Raw genomic sequence first — 20455 nt, forward strand, 5'->3', positions numbered from 1 at the left:
ATTCTGTTATCTATCATCACCATTTTGATGTTGAGGAAACAGGCTGAGAGTTAAGTAGCTTGTCCAAAATTCTGCAGTTGGTAGAAGGGCCAGTCAGTGGGCAGTTGGCCTTGAACACCTGAGGGATTATAATGCCTTCCTTGTAGGTAATGTTGGGTTTGTCACCTGTTGCTCTGAGTTTAAGAAAGTGACTTGGACGGTTCAGAATCCATCCAGAACAATCAATAGCACAACAAATTTGGGCTGGGTGAGTTTCCATTGCCTCATTCTTTTGGGAACTAACAAAAATCACCTCGCTTTGTTGACTTTGCTGTTCGACCCACAGAGCCATGTAAAAAATGCATGAAATCTATTAGATGATCTGTTTGCCTGTGTGGCAAACACTCTTCCTGTTTGCTCTGCCATACAGTCCCCTTTGTCATATTTAAACATTTGATTTAATCCCTTAAATCAACACTGGGAGTTTTTCTTATGAAAAAGGGAGGATGGAGCTAATAAAAGTGAACAAGTTGGGGACAGTATTTGTTGGGGGTATCCTGGAGGGTAGTGATGGGTCAGGGTTGTCAAAGGAGCTTTAGTATCAATGATGGTGTCTCTTAACCTGGGTTCTGGTAACTCGGGTATCACTTTGTGAAAGCTCATCAAGCTATCCACTTGGGAGGTGTACTTTCTCACCAATCTCACCCCTGCCTGGACCACCTCCACCTTCTCTTGGTAGGCTCCCCCCTCATCTGTCCCTCCTCAGCAGGGCCTCCCACGAGTCCTTGGTTGAGATGAGGTTTCCCTGTAAAACCCTCCACAGCACTGACACAAGTGAAAGTATCTAGCTCTTTCTGTGGGCATTGGTTTCATGTGTGTCTCTCCGCTAGACAGCAACCAGGGCTTTCTGTGTCCACTGGGTCTGCCACTGGGTCTTCTGGGCCTGGCCCAGGTGGCCACTGGGAACTAGTTGGTAAAGGAATGATTGAGGCTAGAGAGAGGGAAGCAGATAGAAAGACAGAGAGATAGAGGGAAGAAGAAGATGAGAGGAGGGGAAGAGATCTGGTATTTTGAGGCATGGCCAGAGGCTGGCAAGGGTGAGCACTTGTGAGGGTGTTAAATGAATGAGTGAAGAATCTCCTGAGAAAGAAGTCTTTCCAACAGAAGGTGGACTCTCTGTGGGCAAGCTTGGCTCATATGGGAGTTGGGGAAGAGGGGGACTCTGAGCCCAGTCTATCTCAGATTTTCTTTTGGTTCAGGGGAAGTTGCTGTGAGTTAGACGAAATTTTCCTCTACCCTCCAGGTTCTTTGGATAGTCTAATCCTATACAATAAAAGGCTAATATGCAAATTGTCCCCTTGGGAGTTCAACCCCTATGCATGCACTGACCACCAGAGGGCAGTGAAGAATGAAGGAAATCCCCAGCTGGCAGCGCCAGAAGGCCCCCATCAGCCCTGATTGCCATCCGGGCCTAGAGACTCTACCCATGCATGAGTTTTGTGCACCAGGCCTCTAGTAATGAAATAAACACAAAACAGATCAATAAGAGGAAATAAAAGGAGTTAATTCATGCATGGGTATGGGAACCCTGAGGACATGAGAGTACCAGAGCCCCACCTGCAGGAGGGCTCAGAGAGAAGGCACTCTGAGCTAGGGATGAGGTAGCCTTGAGAGCTCCAAAGAGTCCTTTCTGGATAAGAAGAGCAGATGTTTAGTGAACAGGAGTTTGTCCTGCCTACAGATAGCTCAGAAGAGGTTGTCTCAGATAATCCCTTATGGTCAAGACCCTGATTCAGGCTCTTCTTTGTAGTTTGTGGAGGGACAGAAGTTTCTCTTGAGCTGTGGCTAAAATTGCCTTTCACTCAAAACAATCCACAAACCAGAGGCCCATTTGGGGTGACTCGTTCTGAATCCCCACACTGAAAAACAGAGCAATTTCTCTGTGATTCTATAGGACACAGAAAGCCTGAGGTGGGAGTCACTGGGTGCAGGTGGCAGCCCTGGGGACAGCCGAGGTGCTGGCAGAAGACATGTGAGGTGGCCACACAGTGGTGATGACAGTGAACATCTGAGGTGCAGCCCTGGTGGCCCAGGCTAGGGCAGCCACAGCCAGGTCTGCACATTTGGCTGCCATGGCAGAGGCCTCAGTTGGCCTTGAGACACAAAGGCCATTGTATACAGGGAAGGCAGTCACACCTCAGTGGACAGTGGGTCCCTCCATGTCAGAGCAGATGCGAACTGCCCAAAAGGGAAGGATCTGAGGGGCATGGTACACTTCCTCACACCAGAGGAAGTCAGCTGGAAAGTCTCAGCTAGAGGTCACTGGGTTGATGACCCCAGGCTAGAATTCTCTGGAACACACAAGCCACTGAGCCGTGGCTTTCAAGGAGCACATATGAATGAGCAGAGAGAATATCTGAGAGCCACTGAGGCCCCCAAAGCAAATAGGCCCTTGGTTTGGTGAACAGGTCTTCCTTCCAGTCCCTCGCCTCGGCCATTCTTACGGCAGAACTGACACCACAGCCACTTGGCTCCTGGCTCCAGGAACACTCCTCAGGGGGTGTTTTCCTTTTTTAACTCAGTATTCCCAAAGACTGCTCTGGAGTGACAGGGGGAGCTTCTTTTTATGACACGGGAGAAGACAAAACTATCATCAGCAAGCAGGAAAACTTACTTTTCTATAGGCACTGTCTCAAGGTATACTGATTGGGTAGGACTTTCTAAAGCATTTTCACATCCTTTTCCTTTTTCTGCAACTATGGCTTTCAAACGTTTTTGATTGCATACCCTCTTAGTGAAATCGTTTTGAGCACACGCATATGTATATTTATTCATTAATTACGCTTAAACAAGAGTGTGTTTATTGTTTACTGTATTTATAGTCAAAGTCCTAACAGAGTGTGTCCCCTGGGATATAGGCACCCCAATAAATAAATATGAGGGAGACGAGGCTGGCATTGGAAACCACAGTTAACAAGTTAATCAACTAAGCGTCAGAGTAGGGGGAGGTGTGCTCAAGTCAGAGAGCCAGCAATTGTAGGACTGAGATAAAAACCTGGGTTCAGGCCTTGAGTGAAGCTCCTCACCTATGGTCCTGCCTCCCAGGTGCGTGGGCTGAGCCACACTTCCCAAGCGCTCTCATTCCCAGTCCCATCTCTTCCCCCCGCCCCAATCCGGGGATGGATCCCATCACATCTGTTCCCAATGATTCCCACACTCCTCTTGCTGCCCTAGTTTATCACCCCTCCTATAACCTAGGAGGAGCCTCGCCACCAGGGTTCTGCAGGCAGGAAGCATCTGCTCTCCACACCTCATTGCTTTCTCTCCCTCCATTAAGCAGGGGTGACGCCAAGACCTTCCCGAGTTGCCCAGTCCCCATTCTGCAGTGATCTGTAGAGAGATGGTCTCTCCAGCAGGAAGACCAAGCAATGGGATTTACTAAGCGGCCAGTCTTGATCTGCAACACATGACGAAGGGGCTTCCCTGTGTGAGAATGAAGCAGGCAGGAAGCTTGCTTCTCGGGTGGTTTTGTAGAAACACAATTCCCTGAAGTAAAATAAGCTGAATATCTGGAAACAGTGAGAAACCCAAAACCCAGGCAGCCAGGAAATCTGCAGCTGGGGGCACCAGGAAGTGAGAAGGGATCAGGTGGCAATTGTCTTGGGCCCAGTATGGGGAAGATCTTGCAGTTAAATCCAATGTCTCCTCTCAGAGAGAGGCGCCCAATGTTTGCTGATTATTGTTTAACTGAGGTGGGGCAATGCCTAGGGTGCCCTTATAAGGAAGAGCCTTAGGGGAAGAAGCAAACAGATGCCAGCTGCCAGCACTGAGGGCTGCAACTTCACTCCCCCAGAGAGACTGCCTCTCTCAATCCCCAGGCTGTGCTGAGCCCTGGGACCTACTGGGATCCAGATCCCTTCGGGAATACTGCTGACACCGAGTGCTCCAACAGACATACCTGTTGGAATCAGGTAAGGTGTGAATGGTGACCTCCCAGAGCTTTGGACCAAGAGAGTCTCTTAAAATTATGTAGATTCCTAATCTCCAACCCCAGAAATATGTTTTCAGTAGCTCTGAAAGCTGTATTTTTGATGTGGTGTGTAAGGATAAGCTTTAAGGAAACCCAGGGCAAAGGATGAATTGACTCCCTAAGAGAGTCTCTCTTAATCATTGAGTCACTTTTGCTTTCTACTCATGCAAAGCTACAACCTTGAGCACTGCATTGACCATAACAGATACCCCCATCTGTGTCCCCCATTCATAGTTTCTAACTCATGGTCAGTATTTAATACTGAGGGGAGGAATGGGGCCCAGGCCTGGCCTTCTGTTCTCTAATGAGCCAGCTGAATAATGATACGATCAGAGTTGAAAAATCTGGGTTAGTCCCAAAAACTAAGGGCCACTTCAGAGGTTCAGGTGGTTCCTATACCCCTGCAGCTTCTTCCCAGTCAATGCTTGTGCCTCTGTGGCTGCTGGAGGTGTATCATCCTGGAGATGTGATCCTGGTCTCAGAGAGAAGAGCTCACGCTGTTTTGCTTGAAGCCAAGCTAACCAGGTTGCAATAAGTGCGGATATGTTTCCTCTGTAGTTTCAGTTGGGTTGTGACCTGCCCGCTGCCCGTTTGTTCTGGCACACACAGAACTTTGCTGATGCCTGGGTGGCATTCCCTGGATCTCCAGTTGCCACATCCTCCTGAGTTTCGCATTGTAACCTGCTGGACCCAGACTTTGTGGGTGATAGCTGCAGGAGGACTCAATTGGTAGCACATTGGTTGATGCCAATCTATTTCTACATATATATATAAAAGGCTAAGTGACTGACTGTATGTCCATCCAACCAACCAACTGACCGGCCAGTACATATGATGTGCACTGGCAATTTAAAAATAATCATTGATTCACGCATGTGCAATACATGTAAAGGTCTCACTGGTGCCAATTGCACACGTGTTTTAATTTTATAATACCATATTATATATGCTATTTTGACATGTAATTTCTTGCAGTAACGTAATTACCACATGAGTCTTTCTTCTAATTAATTTCCTTTCACAGTGCACGAATCTGTGCACTGGGCCACTAGTGTAGTAATAATCTGCCAACTGTGTAATAGGGAAGAGTTATGTGTAACATGAGTTCATTATATCCCATTTATAGATAAAAAAAAAAAAAAAAAAAAAAAAGTGAGGTACCTGGTGAGTGACTTGCTGCTGAGTGCACACCAGATGCAAACAATGGAGCTAGAGCTAGATTATTCCCAGGACACTGTCTTATCCCCCTGTTGGTTGTATTCAGGGAGGGATTCACTAGAAAAAATGCCTTAGAAGAAGAGGTGTTATCAAGAAATTACAAACTAATGACCCAAGTATTGGCATTGGGTGCTTCCTCTCTTTCCAGCACTGTGCGTGCTCTCACCATTTGTGTCATGTGATACTACCATTTGGGCATGTTACTTAACCTCTCTGGGTCTCCGTTTCCTCATCACTAAAATGTATTAACAACAGCCTCTGCCTCACACAATTACTGAACATATTAAACGATATATGCGAAGTCCTGGGCAGTGGCTGGCCCATGGTCCATGTTCAAAGAATTTTAGTGCATACTGTTTATGTTCCTTGAGCCTGGAAGAGAGCTGACGCTGAGGTTAATATTCTTGCTCTGCCACCTGGGCCACAAGGGATCCTTAAAACCGAGAGTGGCCAGGACCTCGGCTTGATTTCTCTCTGACAGGAGGTCCCTTGGGCAGCACGCTGGTCAGCCCTCCAGTGCCCACCTCCTCTGCCGGAGGGTCAAGCCCTTGCAGCTCAGGGAACTGAGCAGCCTGTGGACAGAGATTCTGAGGGGCAGGTCTCCAGCAGAGCTGACCATGCACACCTGCCTTCAGAGCCCACATCTGGGTCCGCTTAACTCTCAGGTGCCTGAGGAAGGAGGTCAGGGACGTTTTCCTTGTTCCCAGTCAAACGTTGTCCTCGCCCCCCTCAAGTCCTTACCCAGAGGTGTCTGCCAACCAGCTGCGCCGTGTTGCTCAGCATTGTCTCTGAAACGTCCAGCTTCTTCTCAGAAAAGGAAGGTAAGAGACTTGCCTGAGGCAGAGATTCAGGGGGAGGCCCTCAGATGGCTGGCTGCCAGGCCACCATAAGCATGTTCCTTCCAGTCAGCGGCTGTCCTAATCCAGTGTTGCTTCTTCCAACTCGGTTCTCAAACCTTGTCTACTCACTTAATTGGGTCATTTTATCCAGATAGACACAGGACTACCCCAGTCCCCTGCCTGCCTCACCTTGGGAAGTGGTCACGCGTCTTTCCCAACTCACTGTAGAGTTGCACGGATGGAAAAATTCCCTCTTTCTGTTTATTCCTCCCTTCTCTGCTCTCGCTCCTCCTCACCTTCTCTGTTTTTCTCTCTCCCTCCTTCCTGCCTCCATCTCTTCTTCTCTGTCCTTTACTCTCTTTCTCTCCTCTCTCCCTCAAACCGTGCCTCTCTCCTTCCCTCTCTCTCTTTGTGCTCTCTCTCTCCCTTACTCTACCTCTCTTTTTCCTGGTTTCCCCTCCTCTTCCTCTCCCTCCATAGCCCAGAGGTGTGTCCAGGTGGCATACAGCTAAAAGTGGTTTTGTATTTTTTTTTCCCACCAGAGAACAGTTAAGTGCCTTATTTTCTCCACTTGGGTGGCTAAATTATTCTCGATGTGTTAAACAGTGTAATTAAACACATACACACGCGGGCGCGCCGCGCCTTCCCCCACCCTCCCTCGCTCCTTGTCAGCAGAGAGAGCGTGGGCCCCAGCCTTCAAGCTCTGTTAGTTTTAATTTGAGTTGTGGAATTAGTAATGGGTTTTGCCGGAACACTGCTGTGGGAAATAGATCGCTCCTAGAGCAGGGCTTGGGCACCATTTCAAATGAGTATTTGTTAAGGGGAAACCGTCCCTTGTCGTGTTCTGCTACATTACATCCGATTTATTTCCATTGTTCGGAGAAACACCAGCCAGGAGAGAGCGGTGAGCACCACTCCTGGGCAGGGAGCGCCCAACGCTGCTGCCTGCTTCTTGCTTCCCAGCTGATGGGAAGCAAAATGCAAGACAGAACCACCCTTGGTCGCTGGCACTTGCTAAGCTCACCCTGGACACCCTGGCAAGCCTGGCACCTGCCGCTGTGAGGCCCAGGGAGCTGCTGCCACTAGCAGGAATGAAGGGGTGGGTGGTGGCAAACATACAACATTGAAGAAAAGCAATTGAGTGGAGAGGACCCCTACAGGTCAAAGTTGGAAGGGACCTTTCTTTCCTCTTTAAGGGTGATTTTGCAGCCCTTCCCCCGCCCCCATTTTTTTTATTAGGGTATTATATGTGTACATATCTTACCAGCCCCCCCCCCCTTACTCCCATACATGCCCTCCCTTCCCAGAGTTTTGTGACCTTTGGTTATGCTTATATGTATGCATACAAGTCCTTCGGTTGATCTCTTATCTCCCCCATATCTCCCTACCCTCCCCACTGTAATTTGACAGTCTGTTTGTTGCTTTACTGTCTCCGTATCTATCTTTTTGGTCATCAGTTTATAATGTTCCTTATTATCCATCAATGAGTGAGATCATGTGGTGTGTTTTTTTGTTTTGTTTTTTTTCATTGACTGGCTTATTTCACTCAGCATAATGTTCTCCAATCCCATCCAGGTTGCTGTAGCCCTTTTAATAATTGTCCCACTGCAGCTTGGTCATTCATCGTGGTATGTTGTCATTCATCGCCTTGGCAGGTCTCTTCTTAGGCATTGTGCAATGAGGCAGCCACTAGCGGGGGTGGGGGGGGTGTAAATTTCAATGAAAGTTAAATGAAACAGAATTTCAGATTCAGTTCCTTAGTTGCACTTGCCATCTTTCAAGTGCTCAGGAGCCATGGTGAACGGTGGCTACTATCCTGAACACAACTCTGGGACCTGGAGAAACCTCCGGGGTAGACCAGGAGGGACCTAGGCAATGTCTGGGGTGCTCACTGCCTGTTACAGGGCCTCAGTCACTGGGCTCAAGTTTAGGGCCAGGCTCCCTAGGGAGAGTGATGGTCACGAGACCTACCACATAGCTTTTACTATGTCCTATGCCAAGCCCTTTGCAAGAATCGTTTCATCTAATGCTCACCTAATACTTCGAGACGGGTTTTGTTGCCACCAGCCAACCCATTTTATGTGTAAGGAAAGGAGGCTGAGATATTCAGGTCATTGCTCAAGATCATTCGGTCACTAAGCAACATCCGGATTCAAACCACAGTTTCAACCTGACTCCTCACATGCTTACTCACCATCCCATGATGTCATGTTTTTTTTATTCTAAGGGACAAGGCAAAGCTCCGTTTTTCAAACAAGACCATAAGATTATTTCTTTGTCTTTGATGTTTGCCATTTTAATTATGGTAAGTCTAGGTGTGGGTCTTTAGGGTCAGTGAAGAAGCAAGGGGAGCCTCATTGTGGGACCAGAAGTGATTAAATCTCTGCTCGCTCTGACCAGGATTATCCTGGAGGGCTAGGAAATAGGATTCAGGGCTGGCTCTCAGTCTGTCTTTCTCCCAGTCAACATTTCTAGATTTCCAGTTTCCAGGAAGTAATCTCTAGGTTCCTGGTGTGTTTACCTAGTGGTATGTTTGTGCAATTAGAAACAGTCACCACCTTTTCCAGGTAGAATCCTATATAATAAAAGGCTAATGCCCAAATAGACCGAACAGTGGAACAAGCGGTCGCTATGACATGCACTGACCACCAGGAAGCAGACACTCAACACAGGAGCTGCCCTTTGGTGGTCAGTGCGCTCCCACAGGGGGAGCACCGCTCAGCCAGAAGCCGGGTTCACAGCTGGCGAGCACAGCTGCGGTGGTGGGAGCCTCTCCCACCTCCACGGCAGCATTAAGGATGACCGACTGACAGCTTAGGGAGCGGGCCTAACCCATCAGTCGGACATCCCACAAGGCTCCCAGACTGTGAAAGGGAGCAGGCCGGGCTGAGGGACTCCCACCCCCACCACCAAGAGTACACGAATTTTGTGCACTGGACCTCTAGTACAACTATATTCCAGAAAACCCTTCTTCTTGCGAGCAGACTGCTTCCTGGCCAGCTGCCCCATGCTATTCTAACATCCTTCTTTGGGTTCCACATATAGTGTTGATGTGCCTCTTGAAATGTATCCCCCAGAACTGAACACAGTGGATTAAATGTCCTTGTGGGGTCAGGAGCATTTTGTACAGGGAAGGGGTGGGGCTATCCTGTCCAGAGCAATACCTTACTGCTGTCACAGCAGTTCCGATTGTGTCTAATCTTTCGCCATATCGCCTCATTTAAAGTAGGAAACCAAGTAGGCCATACAAAATATTTTAAAAATGAAATTTAGCCATGGCAGACTCACTATTTAAATACACAATTAACTTTTAAATGTGAAGACAGATTTGCAGTTTCCTTGGTTAAATTTCATCCTCTTGGTTTTGAGATATTTTTGAATTTTCATTGTTCTTCCTTTCTTTCATCATTAAGAATGATGAAAGAATTGAAAAGTATTTTCATTTTCATTTCAATATCTTTCAGGGCAGGACAAAGAACAGAGTTCTGTGACCATTACAGTATATATATATATCAATGGCATTCTCCTATTCCTCCAAAATAATAGGAACTCTATTTTTGGAAGAAAAAAAAAACAAACAGAAAAAGAGGCAAAGGGAAAAGTTAAGTAATTGGTTTTGGTATGGCTATATTTGCTTCTAGCAATATGGAACTTATTTCCTGAGTACTCAAAGAATTTCTTTGCAAATCCATGTCAGAATTCTACTATGAATATTATACTTCTTAAAAGTATTATGGAGTTACAAAAATTATTAAAAATCAGTGCTTTGGGAGAATGAATGTGGTTAATGACAACAAACTTCCTGGCTTAAAAAAAGAGATTCTCTCACAAAGTTTCTTATACTAGGTTCCCATAAGAATTAACATTTGGCTCAACTTATTAAAATTAAACTTCGAAGCAAAAATTCATAACACATTTATATTTGTATAAAGTGAAGAATATCTGTTATCAAAGACACTGCCAAGAAAGTAAACAAATAAGCCAACCACCGGGAGAAGATTCTTGCCACACATATGGCCAACAAAAGATGTCTAACTGGAGCAAAGTATCAAGTCAGTAAGAAAACGGCGGCCCAGTAGACAAATGGTTATTGCCTAGTTTTATAAACACTCATTTTGCACGAGAGGGGATATGAATGAAGGACGAACATATTAGCTGTAATCAAGGGAACATAAGTTAGGATTGCAGGGAGTTGTCACTTGACTCCCACCAGATGGGTACAAATAAGGAGCCTGCCAATACCACGCATTAGTGAAGATATAAAGCACTGGGAACTCTTTACGTTGCTATTGAGATGAAATCTCGGTACAGCCTTGGAAAATAGTTTGGCATGTTTAGTGAGGTTGAGTCATACTCTAAGCCTAAAAATTCTATTCAGTTGTTGAACCATTTTACATATCCACCAATAATATAAAAGTTCCATTTTAAATAGCATAGATATAGATATAGATATAGATATAGATATAGATATAGATATAGGTAGATATAGATAGATATAGATATAGATATAGATATAGATATAGATATAGATATACAGATATTCTTATTGATTTTAGAGAGGAAGGAAAAAGGAGAGAGATAGAAACATAAGTTAGCTGCCTTCTGTATGACCCATACTGAGGACTGAGCCTACAAACCAGGCATATTCCCCGACTGAGAATCGAACCAGCAACCTCTTGGTGCATGGATTGACATTCAACCATGAAGCCACACCAGCTAAGCGAAAGTTCCAGTTTTCATGTTGCCTAGTTTTATGCAATTGCATTTGAAAATAGGCATGGTTATTGCCTAGTTTTATGTTTAATGGGTTATCTTTCTGTTATTATTGATTTATAGGAGTTTGTTGTATATGCTGGGTACACATCCTTTGTCTGATATAGGTGTTACAAATTTATCTACCACAGGTTTGCAAGTATGTCCTCCAATGTTTTCTCCTAAAAGTGTTTAGTTTTTACTTCTAGATTTTATTTTTTGCTTGATTTTGTGTGTATAGTATGTAAGGGTTCTTCTGTGTGTGTTTGTTTCCATATGGATAGCCTGTTGATCCAGCATTATTTTTTGAAAAATGTTTCTATTCCCATTGAATTGCTTTAGAAACTTTGCTCAAATTAATTGACCATATATGTTTTGGTCTATTTTTGGATTCTGTAATCTGCTCCATTAATCTTTCTGTCTATATAACTCTATTAATTTATCTATTTTCCAATATTATAGCTTTATATTAAAGACTGTAGTCAGGTTAAGTCTCCCAAATTTTTCTTTTTTTAAAGCATTTTTTTTGTTATTCCAGATCCTTTGCATTTATATAAATTTTATAGTAAGCTTGTCAATTTCTAAAAAAGAATTTTGATTAGGATTGTATTGAATCTATGTATAAATTTGGGTAGAATTGCCATTTTGGCAATACTAAGCCTTCCAATCAATGAACCTGATGTGTCTTTTCATTTATTCAGGTTTTCTTTAATTTCTTTCAGCAACGTTTTATAGTTTTTGGTGTTGAAATCATAGAGGTCTTTAGTTAGAAAAACTACTCGATGAAAAAAAGTCTGATGCTACTATTTTTCTATTGTTTATTCCTAGTACACAAAAATTGATTTTTATATTAACTTGTATCTTGTGACTTTGCAAAACTCATTTATTAGTTCTAGTAGTAATTTTACAGTTTTCATTTTTTTTTTTCTTCTTTCTGATATTTTGAACTTTTATTTTCTTATTGAACTGGTTAGGACCTCCCATACAATGATAAATAAAAGTGTTGACAGTAGACACCCTTGCCTTAATTATGATCATAAGGGGAGGAAATACACTCTTCTATCATTAATATGATATAAGCTGCAGGTACTTCATAAATGCCCATCAGTTTAAGATTACTTACTTTTTCTAGATTTTTGAGATTTTTTATCATAAATATACTTTGAATTTTGTCAAGTAATTTTCATTATATTGTTTAATATAGTAATTACACTGGTTGATTCTTTTAGTCTTAAACCAACTGTATATTTCTGAAATAAACCCAACTAGGTCTTGATATATTTATTTTATTTTATTTTCCTTTTTACATTATTGGATTTGATTTGCTAAAATTTTCTTAAGAATCTTTGCCATCTGTGCTCATGAGGTATGTTGATCTGTAATTTTGGGGGTGAAGATTCCTTTATGAGTTGCTATTGGCAGTGCTATGCTGACATGATATGTTCAGCTATGTTTCCCTTCTGCTCTACTTTCTGAAGACATTTGTTTTGTTTGTCCTTGAAGTTGTAATAGAATTCACAGTGAAAGTATATGGGTCTAGAGGTTTCTTTCTTGGAAGGTTTTTAATAACAAATTCCATTTCTTTATTAGATACAGGGTAATTCAGATTTTCTGTTCCTTCTTGTATCAACTTTGGTAAATTGTATTTTTCAAGAAATCTATCTACTTTCTGTAATATCGATTTTGTTTGAATTGGTTTGTTCATAGTAGACTCTTCCTACTCCTTTAATGTATATAGGCTGTGTGGTGACAAGCCCTTGTCAATGATGATGCGATGTTGGTGATTTGCATTCTCTCTTTGTCCTTGACCAGTTTGACTCTAGGTTTGTCAACTTTCTTGGTCTTTGAAAAAAAAGTCAGTTTTTGCTTTAATTTTTTACTGCTTTCTCTTTTATTAATTTCTGCTAGTGCCTTTATTATTTACTTCCTTCTACTTGTTTTAGGTTTTCTTATTTCCCTTATGATGTCATCTTTGACTCATGAATTACTTAGAAGTGTTTAATTCTGGATTTGGGGGATTTTCTTAAAATTATTATTGATTTCTAATCTTAACTTTGTTTCTGTTAGAGCATGCTCTGTGTGATTCATCCTTTAGAAATATATTGTTTTATGGCCCAGCATACTGTCAGTTTTGGAGAGCATATCTCATACATTGAAGAGAATGTATATTCTACAGTTATGTATAGTGCCGTATATATATCAAATATATCAAGGTGATTGATAGTGTTATTCAGATCTATGGTTTTACTGATTATTTTTTGTCTAGATGGTCTATTAATAGCTGAAATATGAGTGCTAAAATATTCTACTCTAATTGTGAAATTGTTTTTCTTTCCTTTAATTCTGTTACGTTTTGGTTCATTTATTTTCAGGCTTTATTACTAGGTGTCTACACATTTATGATTTTTATTTATTCCTGATGAATTTTTGCCAATATTAAATTCCCCAGTTTATTCCTGATAATACTCTTTGTTATGAAGTCTATTTGATCAATCTATTAATCATCCCAACCTTCTTATGTTTGTATGATAAATCTTTTTCATTCATATTTTACAATTTACTTGTGACTTTGTAAAGTGTGTCTCTTATAGGCAACTTATTGTTGAGTCTTGCTTTTTTATCTACTTTGTCAATCTTGCCTTTTAATTGGAGATAATTAACATTTAATTTAATTATCGATAAATATGTTTGGTTGTATGTCTGTTTTTTAGTTTGTTTGTTCACTGTTTCCCCTTTATTGACTTCTTTTGATTATTTAAATATGTTCTGGTATTCTATTTTGAATTTATCTATTGGTGTTTTGACTATATTCTTTTTATTTTTTGTTAGTGGGTGTCTAGTCATTATAATACACATACCTAACCTGTCACACTCTATTTAACACTTCATACAAAACACTTGCAACCATTATAGACTCCTTTAATCCCCTTCCACTGTCCTTTATGTTATAGTTGTCATATAAATTATATCTGAATACATTGAAACCTGTCCAGAAAAATATTATATTTTCTCAAAACACATACATATATTTTTAAAGAATTTAAGGGGAAAAATAGTTTTAAATATTTACTCAGCTATTTAATATTCATCCTTCCTAGAAATTCCAAATTCCCTGTTATGATTGCCCTTCAAATTGAAGACTTGTTTTGTCATTTCTTCGCAAGCATGTCTTTGCATGATAAATTTTCTTAGTTTTCCTTTGTCCAAAGAGGCTTTATTTCACTTTTATTCCTGAAATTTATTTTTACTCAATATAGACTATCTGATCATTTCTACATTAGATCACTGCAGAATTGGCACCTGCCAGTTGGTTGTTTTCTCTTGAGAATGAGACACATTCTCTTAGTTCTTTTTATTTTTAATAGTTTGGGATTCTGTTGGGCAAAGTGAGTGTTATGTTGTTCAGACTGTGTTCTGTTAGAATCCTCTGGAGAATGTTTATTTTTTTAGTGTAGTCTATCAAAACAATTAAGTTGTCTGTGCATTCTAGCTCATCTTCTGTGGGCAGTGATCAAATCACAGTTCATTCCTTTAAGCTTTTGTTATGCCGGTTTGGACCTGTCCCATACAGCCACAGTACAGATGGGTTAGGCCAGTGGTCAGCAAACTCATTAGTCCACAGAGCCAAATATCAACAATACAATGATTGAAATTTCTTTTGAGAGCCAAATTTTTTCAACTTAAACTTCTAATGCCACTTCTTCAAAATAGACTCACCCAGGCCGTGGTATTTTGTGGAAGAGCCACACTCAAGGGGCCAGAGAGCCTCATGTGGCTCGCAAGCCTCAGTTTGCCAACCATGGGGTTAGGCTAAGATTCGTTTCTACTCAGAATTAGAGGACCACATCCTCTGGCTCTCTCCCTTCTCAGCCTCTAACCACCAATTCCCAGGAGGGCTGTGGACTTAGAAGAAGAGAAAGAGAGACTTTCTGGCATCCTGACCTTGGATGTCCAGCTTCCGGACCTGTCAGGAAATACATGTCCTTTGCTGAAGTTCCTGGGCTGTGGTATTGTTTTGCGGCCCAAGCGAACTAAGACAGTCACCCAACCCAGCAGAAGACATAGGGAAGGACCCAATTGAACTCATTTTATCAACACCGAGGCAAGTAGAACAAGCTTCAGAGCCTGCAACGCACCTCTGCCTGCTTCTCCTCTTCCTCCTGAGTCTTGATTCGTTACCTCACGCAGCTTCTCACATTAAGAACTTTTTATCAACTCTTTTTGCCTTTTTTTTTTTTTTTTTTTTAGCTCTTCCCGTACCATTTTTCTTGCTCACCCCCAACAGCTAACCCAGCAGCCAGACAGATTTTTATCCTGAATACCAGGTAGGCCTTCCATCTTCTTTTTCATTAAGGCAGCTGAGCTTCCCCTGCCTTTTTTATCTTGCAAAGGGAGGCAGGCAGGGGAGGGAAGAAAAGAAATAAGCCAAGAAGCCCTCCTTGCAGTGACAGGCAGGAAAATTGGTTTGCCTTTTCTGCTGCACACAAAAGCGAAATGTCCCGTAGATCCCGCCGCCTGAGAAAGTGAGTCCCCACAGCCCCAGAGGACAGCCTCTGGTGGCCAGAGGGAGGGGCCTGGGACTGGAGACCGGTGCTGGGTGGAAAAGGTGAAGGGATGAAGAAGTACACATCAGTGGCTGCACAATAGTCAAGTACAGCGGAGGGAATATAGGCAAAAATATTGCAATAATGTATGGTGCCGGGTGGGTACTAGAATGTTGGGGGGGATCACTGTGTCAGGTGTCTGGTTGTCTGACCATGATGCTGTACACCTGAAGCGAATACACAATCATAGTGAATGTCAACTGTAATTGAAAAGATAAACACCAATTTTTTAAGTGACCTTATAGGCTGTTCCTTGACAAAGCCATAAGCCATTCAGAGAGAAAGGTGAACCCCATCGGTGTGAAGGGGGCTCCCCTTCCTGCCTGCCTTCTCTTTCCTCATCAAGATCCTTCTCCCTCACAGAGCAGCCCATCTCCTCCAGCAACAGTCACCCAGGCGTGCCCCCCGCCCCACCCCCTGGGCCCCTTCTCCTTCCACCCGGACGCTCAGTAGATGCCATCCCTTGGCCCTGGCTCTCACCCCTGCAGACCCCTCTGAGCCCAGCCTGTCCTTCCTAAGGGCAAGGCCTCATATCAAAGGGGTGGGGCTTCTGCAGACTCCCTTTGTGGTCAAAACGGTGGTAGTCACACTAATAGCCATTATGTATTGATCACTCTCTGTTTACACGTCACAGTGCTCAGTATTTGAGGAGCACGGTTTCATCTGAGCCTCACGACGTTAGGCCCTGCGTGTGATCACCATCACCACTTTACAAATGAGGAAAGCGAGTCTTAAAATGGGATTCCTCAAGCCAGCCAGTTCCTACAGTCAGCGGGCAGGCAGGGCCCTGCCGGCAGCCTGGGAACCGGCCGCCAGATGCAGGGCCTTTGCAAGATTCTGATGGAGAAGTCAAGCCAAATTATTTAGGCTCATTCTGTAGACAATTAAGGGCTGCTTAGTGGCCGTCGTGTAATTGCATCATTTAAGGGGAACTACCATTTGGTTTTCATAAACGAAAATGAGCTCATGGCTAGAGTTTATCGCATAGGCTGATCCAATATTTCACTGAGATGTAGGTGGCGTGGCGAGGCTGTATCGGTTCCACGGTCGCCAGGCATGGGCAGAGCTTAAAGACCCATAGTTTTCACAACTCTTAGGGATGTCTCAGGTGTCACTGCCTTTGTCTTGAATTTACAATCAAGCCTATTGTTTTTTACTTGCTCTGAAGTGATATTTCAGCTCTTACTGATATTTCAGCTTTACCACTAGTTATATTATTGGTCGTGAGCTCGCCTCTAAACCCTATAGAGAGTGGTGAGGTATGTTGACATATTTTTCACCTGTTATTCTTTAAGAACTACACTGAAATGTCCTAAATTGCCTGTATTCAACCATTTTTACCTTAGGTTAAACCATATGAAACTGACTCCAGTCAACCATTTTTGACCTACAAAAAAATGACAGTTTCATGTGGTTCAAACTAATAGCTCAAATATAAATTCTTACCTCATTTGCTAGAAATTGTGTGTATAATACCCTCCAAATATGTAGGTACTGTACCACTTCACAGAACCTATGAACTGGTATTGTAAGTAATTCGTAACATATCCTATATAATAAAAAGGTAATATGCAAATTGACCATCATGCCCTCACAAAGATGGCTGCCTACAACCAGGCCGGCAGAAGGATTAGTGAGGGACGACCAAATGACTGAATAGCAGACTGTGTGGGGAGACCAGGCCAGCAGGGGGGCTATGAGGGGTGACCAGGCTGGCATGGGGGGGCAATTGGGGGTGACCAGGCCAGCAGGGGAAACAGTAAGAGGTGACCAGGCCGGGGGCGGGGGGGGGGGGGGTTAGGGGCAACCAGGCCAGCTGGGGGGGGGGGGGGTGATAAGGAAAGGAGGCGCAGTTGGGTGTGATTAGGCCAGCATGCAGAGGCAGTGAGAGGTGATTAGGCCAGCAGGGGTGGGGGCAGTTAGGATAAGGTGACCAAACATCTTGCTTTTGGCGGGACAGTCCCGATTTTTAACAATTTGTCCCACGTCCCGCAGCGTTTTAAAATCGGGACTATTTTAAAACACCACGGGACGCGGGACAAATTGTTAAAAACTGGGACTGTCCTGCCAAAAGCGGGACGTCTGGTCACCTTAAGTTAGGAGCAATCAGGCAGACAGGCAGGCAGGTGGGTGATGAGGAACCAGCAGTCCAGGATTGTGATGGGGATGTCCGACTGTCATTTTAGGCCAGTTTAGGGGGATCGAGCCTAAAACGGCAGTCAGACATCCCCCAAGGGATCCCAGATTGGAGAAGGTGCAGCCTGGGCTGAGGACCTCCCTCCTTGCACATTTGTGCCCTGGGCCTTTACTTATTATCATCAGCCACTATAAGGAAATCGCTATTATTTTTAAGTTTGCAGCTATGTTTCTCTCCATGCTTCAACATCACCTGATTCCTTTGTCACTGTGAAGTGGGAATGGATAGGGGATTTTGTGCTCCCTAGACAGACACTGGTCAAAAAAAAACATGACAAGCACAGCTCTCAAGGCGAGGGAGGTTTTCCAAGCCCCACAACTAGTAAGTGTGGATTCAGGATTCAGATGGAAGTCAGCTTGCCTCGCTGACTGAGGAAATGATGCATATTTTCGTAAATGACGGCAGTTACACCTCTGTAGCCTCCTGAACAAACGAACGAAAACCCAATAACCCAGGCTTCCATGATATCCCTGTGGGGAAATTAGGTTACCAGCATTTACTGAGTGCCAGTCACTCTGCTTGGTATGTTAGGTAAACCTCATTGAATGCCACCTCAAGCCTTGGGAGGTTGGTGTCATCAATCCGTCCTGGTGGGAAACAAGTTCACAGGCTTGAGACTAACTCAGTGTTGCAGAACAGGTACTGAGCGCAGGAAGCAAACTTCAAAACCCATGTGAATGCTCATCACCTGCTTTTTCTTGTTCCTCTCCCCCCCTCGTCCCCCTATTTATTTTACCATCAAATCCTATTGGTCCTACCTGTACAATGCTCCCTGGAACCTGCTTCTCCACCATTTTCCCTGTTAACCTTTGAACACTGTCTCTCCCATGGACAAATGCAGCAGCCTCCTGAACTCCACCCTCTCTCCATCCCTACCCACCCCCCATATGGCCTCCAACTTGCTCCACAACTCTATGCATAGATCTGATCACAACCCACCTCTTCCATGGCCTTGCGGTGCTGGCGAGGTAGAAGGCATTTCCCAGTCCAGCCTTTCAGCTGTGGGGAGACACTACCGTTCCATGCTTCAACCACGGTGGGTCCCGCAAGCTGGGTCCGGGCCAGAAAGGACGTTGCTTCCCACAAACCTCCCTTAGAGGCTATCTGGTCGCAAACGATGTTCACTCTGATACATACCAGCACCGCTCCACTGCCTCCTGCTGTGTGCTGGCTCCTGGCACAGGTTGTTGTCCTGACCTGGCCGAGCATGTAATTTCCTGTACCTGGTAGAAACCTCATGTAGTCCCTGTGACTGTCCCCCTTTATCCCACATTCTTTTCTGGTGCCTGCCAAGTGGCACAAGGGTCTGTTTGGTCTTGCCGCCACCCAACACATGCCTCCTGTAAATTTCCCTTTAAGAAGTCTATTTGTCAAAACCGGTTTGGCTTGGTGGGTAGAGCATCAGCCTGCGCACTGGAAGGTCCCAGGTTCGATTCCGGTCAAGGGCATGTACCTTGGTTGCGGGCACATCCCCAGTAGGGAGTGTGCAGGAGGCAGCTGATCGAAGTTTCTCTCTCATCAATGTTTCTAACTCTCTATCCCTCTCTCTTCCTCTCTGTAAAAAAATCAATACAATATATTTTTTTTTTTTCAAAAAGGAAGTCTATTCATTACTAGCCAGTCTCTCTTCCGTCGTTCCCTCCTCTCTCCTGACAGATGTGGATTTTCAGATCCAGAAACTCTCCCTGGTCTGTGTGTGCTAGCACCCACCTACCTTCCATCTCGGCCAACACTCCCTGTCCCCAGCCCCCACTCCCCGGACCCCTCCAGCCCTTCTCATTTCCTCTAACACCCATGACCTTTCCAACCCAGCTCCTAAGCTTCCTTGCACTTGCTACTGAGGGCACCTGAAGAGACTATCTTTTTATTTTTTTTATTTTTATTTTTTTACTACCTACCATTTTCCACCTGGCAATTCTCCAAGGCCCAATTCAAAGGGCACTGCCTGTGGGAGAGCCAACCCAGACTCTCGCTGGCAGCTCATAGCTCCTCTGTGTCCACAGGACTTTGCACACATTTTTAATTAGACAGTTTCTGTTGAATGATAGAATGTTGAATGTTGTTGTTGAAATGTCTAATCTATCTCTCCCACTTGGTAATGAGCGCCTGGAGGATAAAGATCATGTTGTATTTTCTTTGGATTGCCAGCACTCAGAAAGCGCTTGGCACAAGGTCAGGACTCAATAAATATTCATTAATGTGCAAATACCCCCGTAGTCTCTGGTGCATATAGAGCATACTGAGAAGCTGCTCGGTACAACGGACTGAAACGGAACCGAGAGGAAGGATGACTGACTCAAGTCTGGGCTCGTCTACCAGCTGGCTGTGTCACCAGGGACAGCACTGATCTGGGACTCAGTCCCCTCACTTGTAAGGGGGGGGGGGGGCTGAGGAGGGGACATCTGAGTGTCCTTCCAGGGCTCACGTAGGATGATGTGAAGTGCTTGACAGCTCATCTCTAAAACTATCTTTTTTTTTTTTCTCACCCAAAGAAAAAGACATTGGAGGTCTTCAGAGGAGAGTCATGGCGCACACTCAGGAGCCTCTATCCCAGATGCCTGTCATCAAGTTCAAGGGCCAGGACTTTAAGACCCTGAGGGACCGTTGCCTAAGCAGAGGCCTCCTGTTTGAGGATGAGACCTTCCCTGCCGATATTTCTTCCATAGGCCCTTGGCTGCTCCAGGGAAAACACCTCTCCAGCCTGCGGTGGGAGCGCCCACAGGTGAGTGAGCCCCCCAGGCACACACCCAGTCCTGGGCCCTCTGAGCCAGCCCGCCATGGTCCCTCCTATGGCCCCTGTGGACCTCTGAGTTCTAATCCAGCTCTAACACCGCGC

The 20455-nt window shown here is 44.3% G+C and overlaps 1 protein-coding gene across 4 annotated transcripts in view; it reads left to right on the forward strand.

Annotated features, from left to right (window-relative positions):
- The first annotated feature begins 3773 nt into the window (after window positions 1-3773).
- The window catches only part of CAPN13 (calpain 13), a 61022-nt gene continuing 44340 nt past the window's right edge, over window positions 3774-20455 (forward strand). For 3 of the 4 annotated variants that reach the window (XR_006741379.1, XM_045580564.1, XM_036434860.2), the window contains exons 1-2: window positions 3774-3950; window positions 20112-20341. Coding sequence is in view for 3 of the 4 variants with exons in the window: in XM_045580564.1 (XP_045436520.1) it covers window positions 20144-20341 (198 nt within the window). In the remaining variant the exon portion in view is untranslated. Of the gene's footprint in view, window positions 3951-19860; window positions 19990-20111; window positions 20342-20455 lie in introns of those variants that run through there. The other variant, XM_045580563.1, reaches the window with a different exon arrangement.

Source organism: Pipistrellus kuhlii, unplaced genomic scaffold (genome assembly GCF_014108245.1).
Source record: "Pipistrellus kuhlii isolate mPipKuh1 unplaced genomic scaffold, mPipKuh1.p scaffold_m20_p_13, whole genome shotgun sequence".
NCBI lineage: Eukaryota > Metazoa > Chordata > Mammalia > Chiroptera > Vespertilionidae > Pipistrellus > Pipistrellus kuhlii.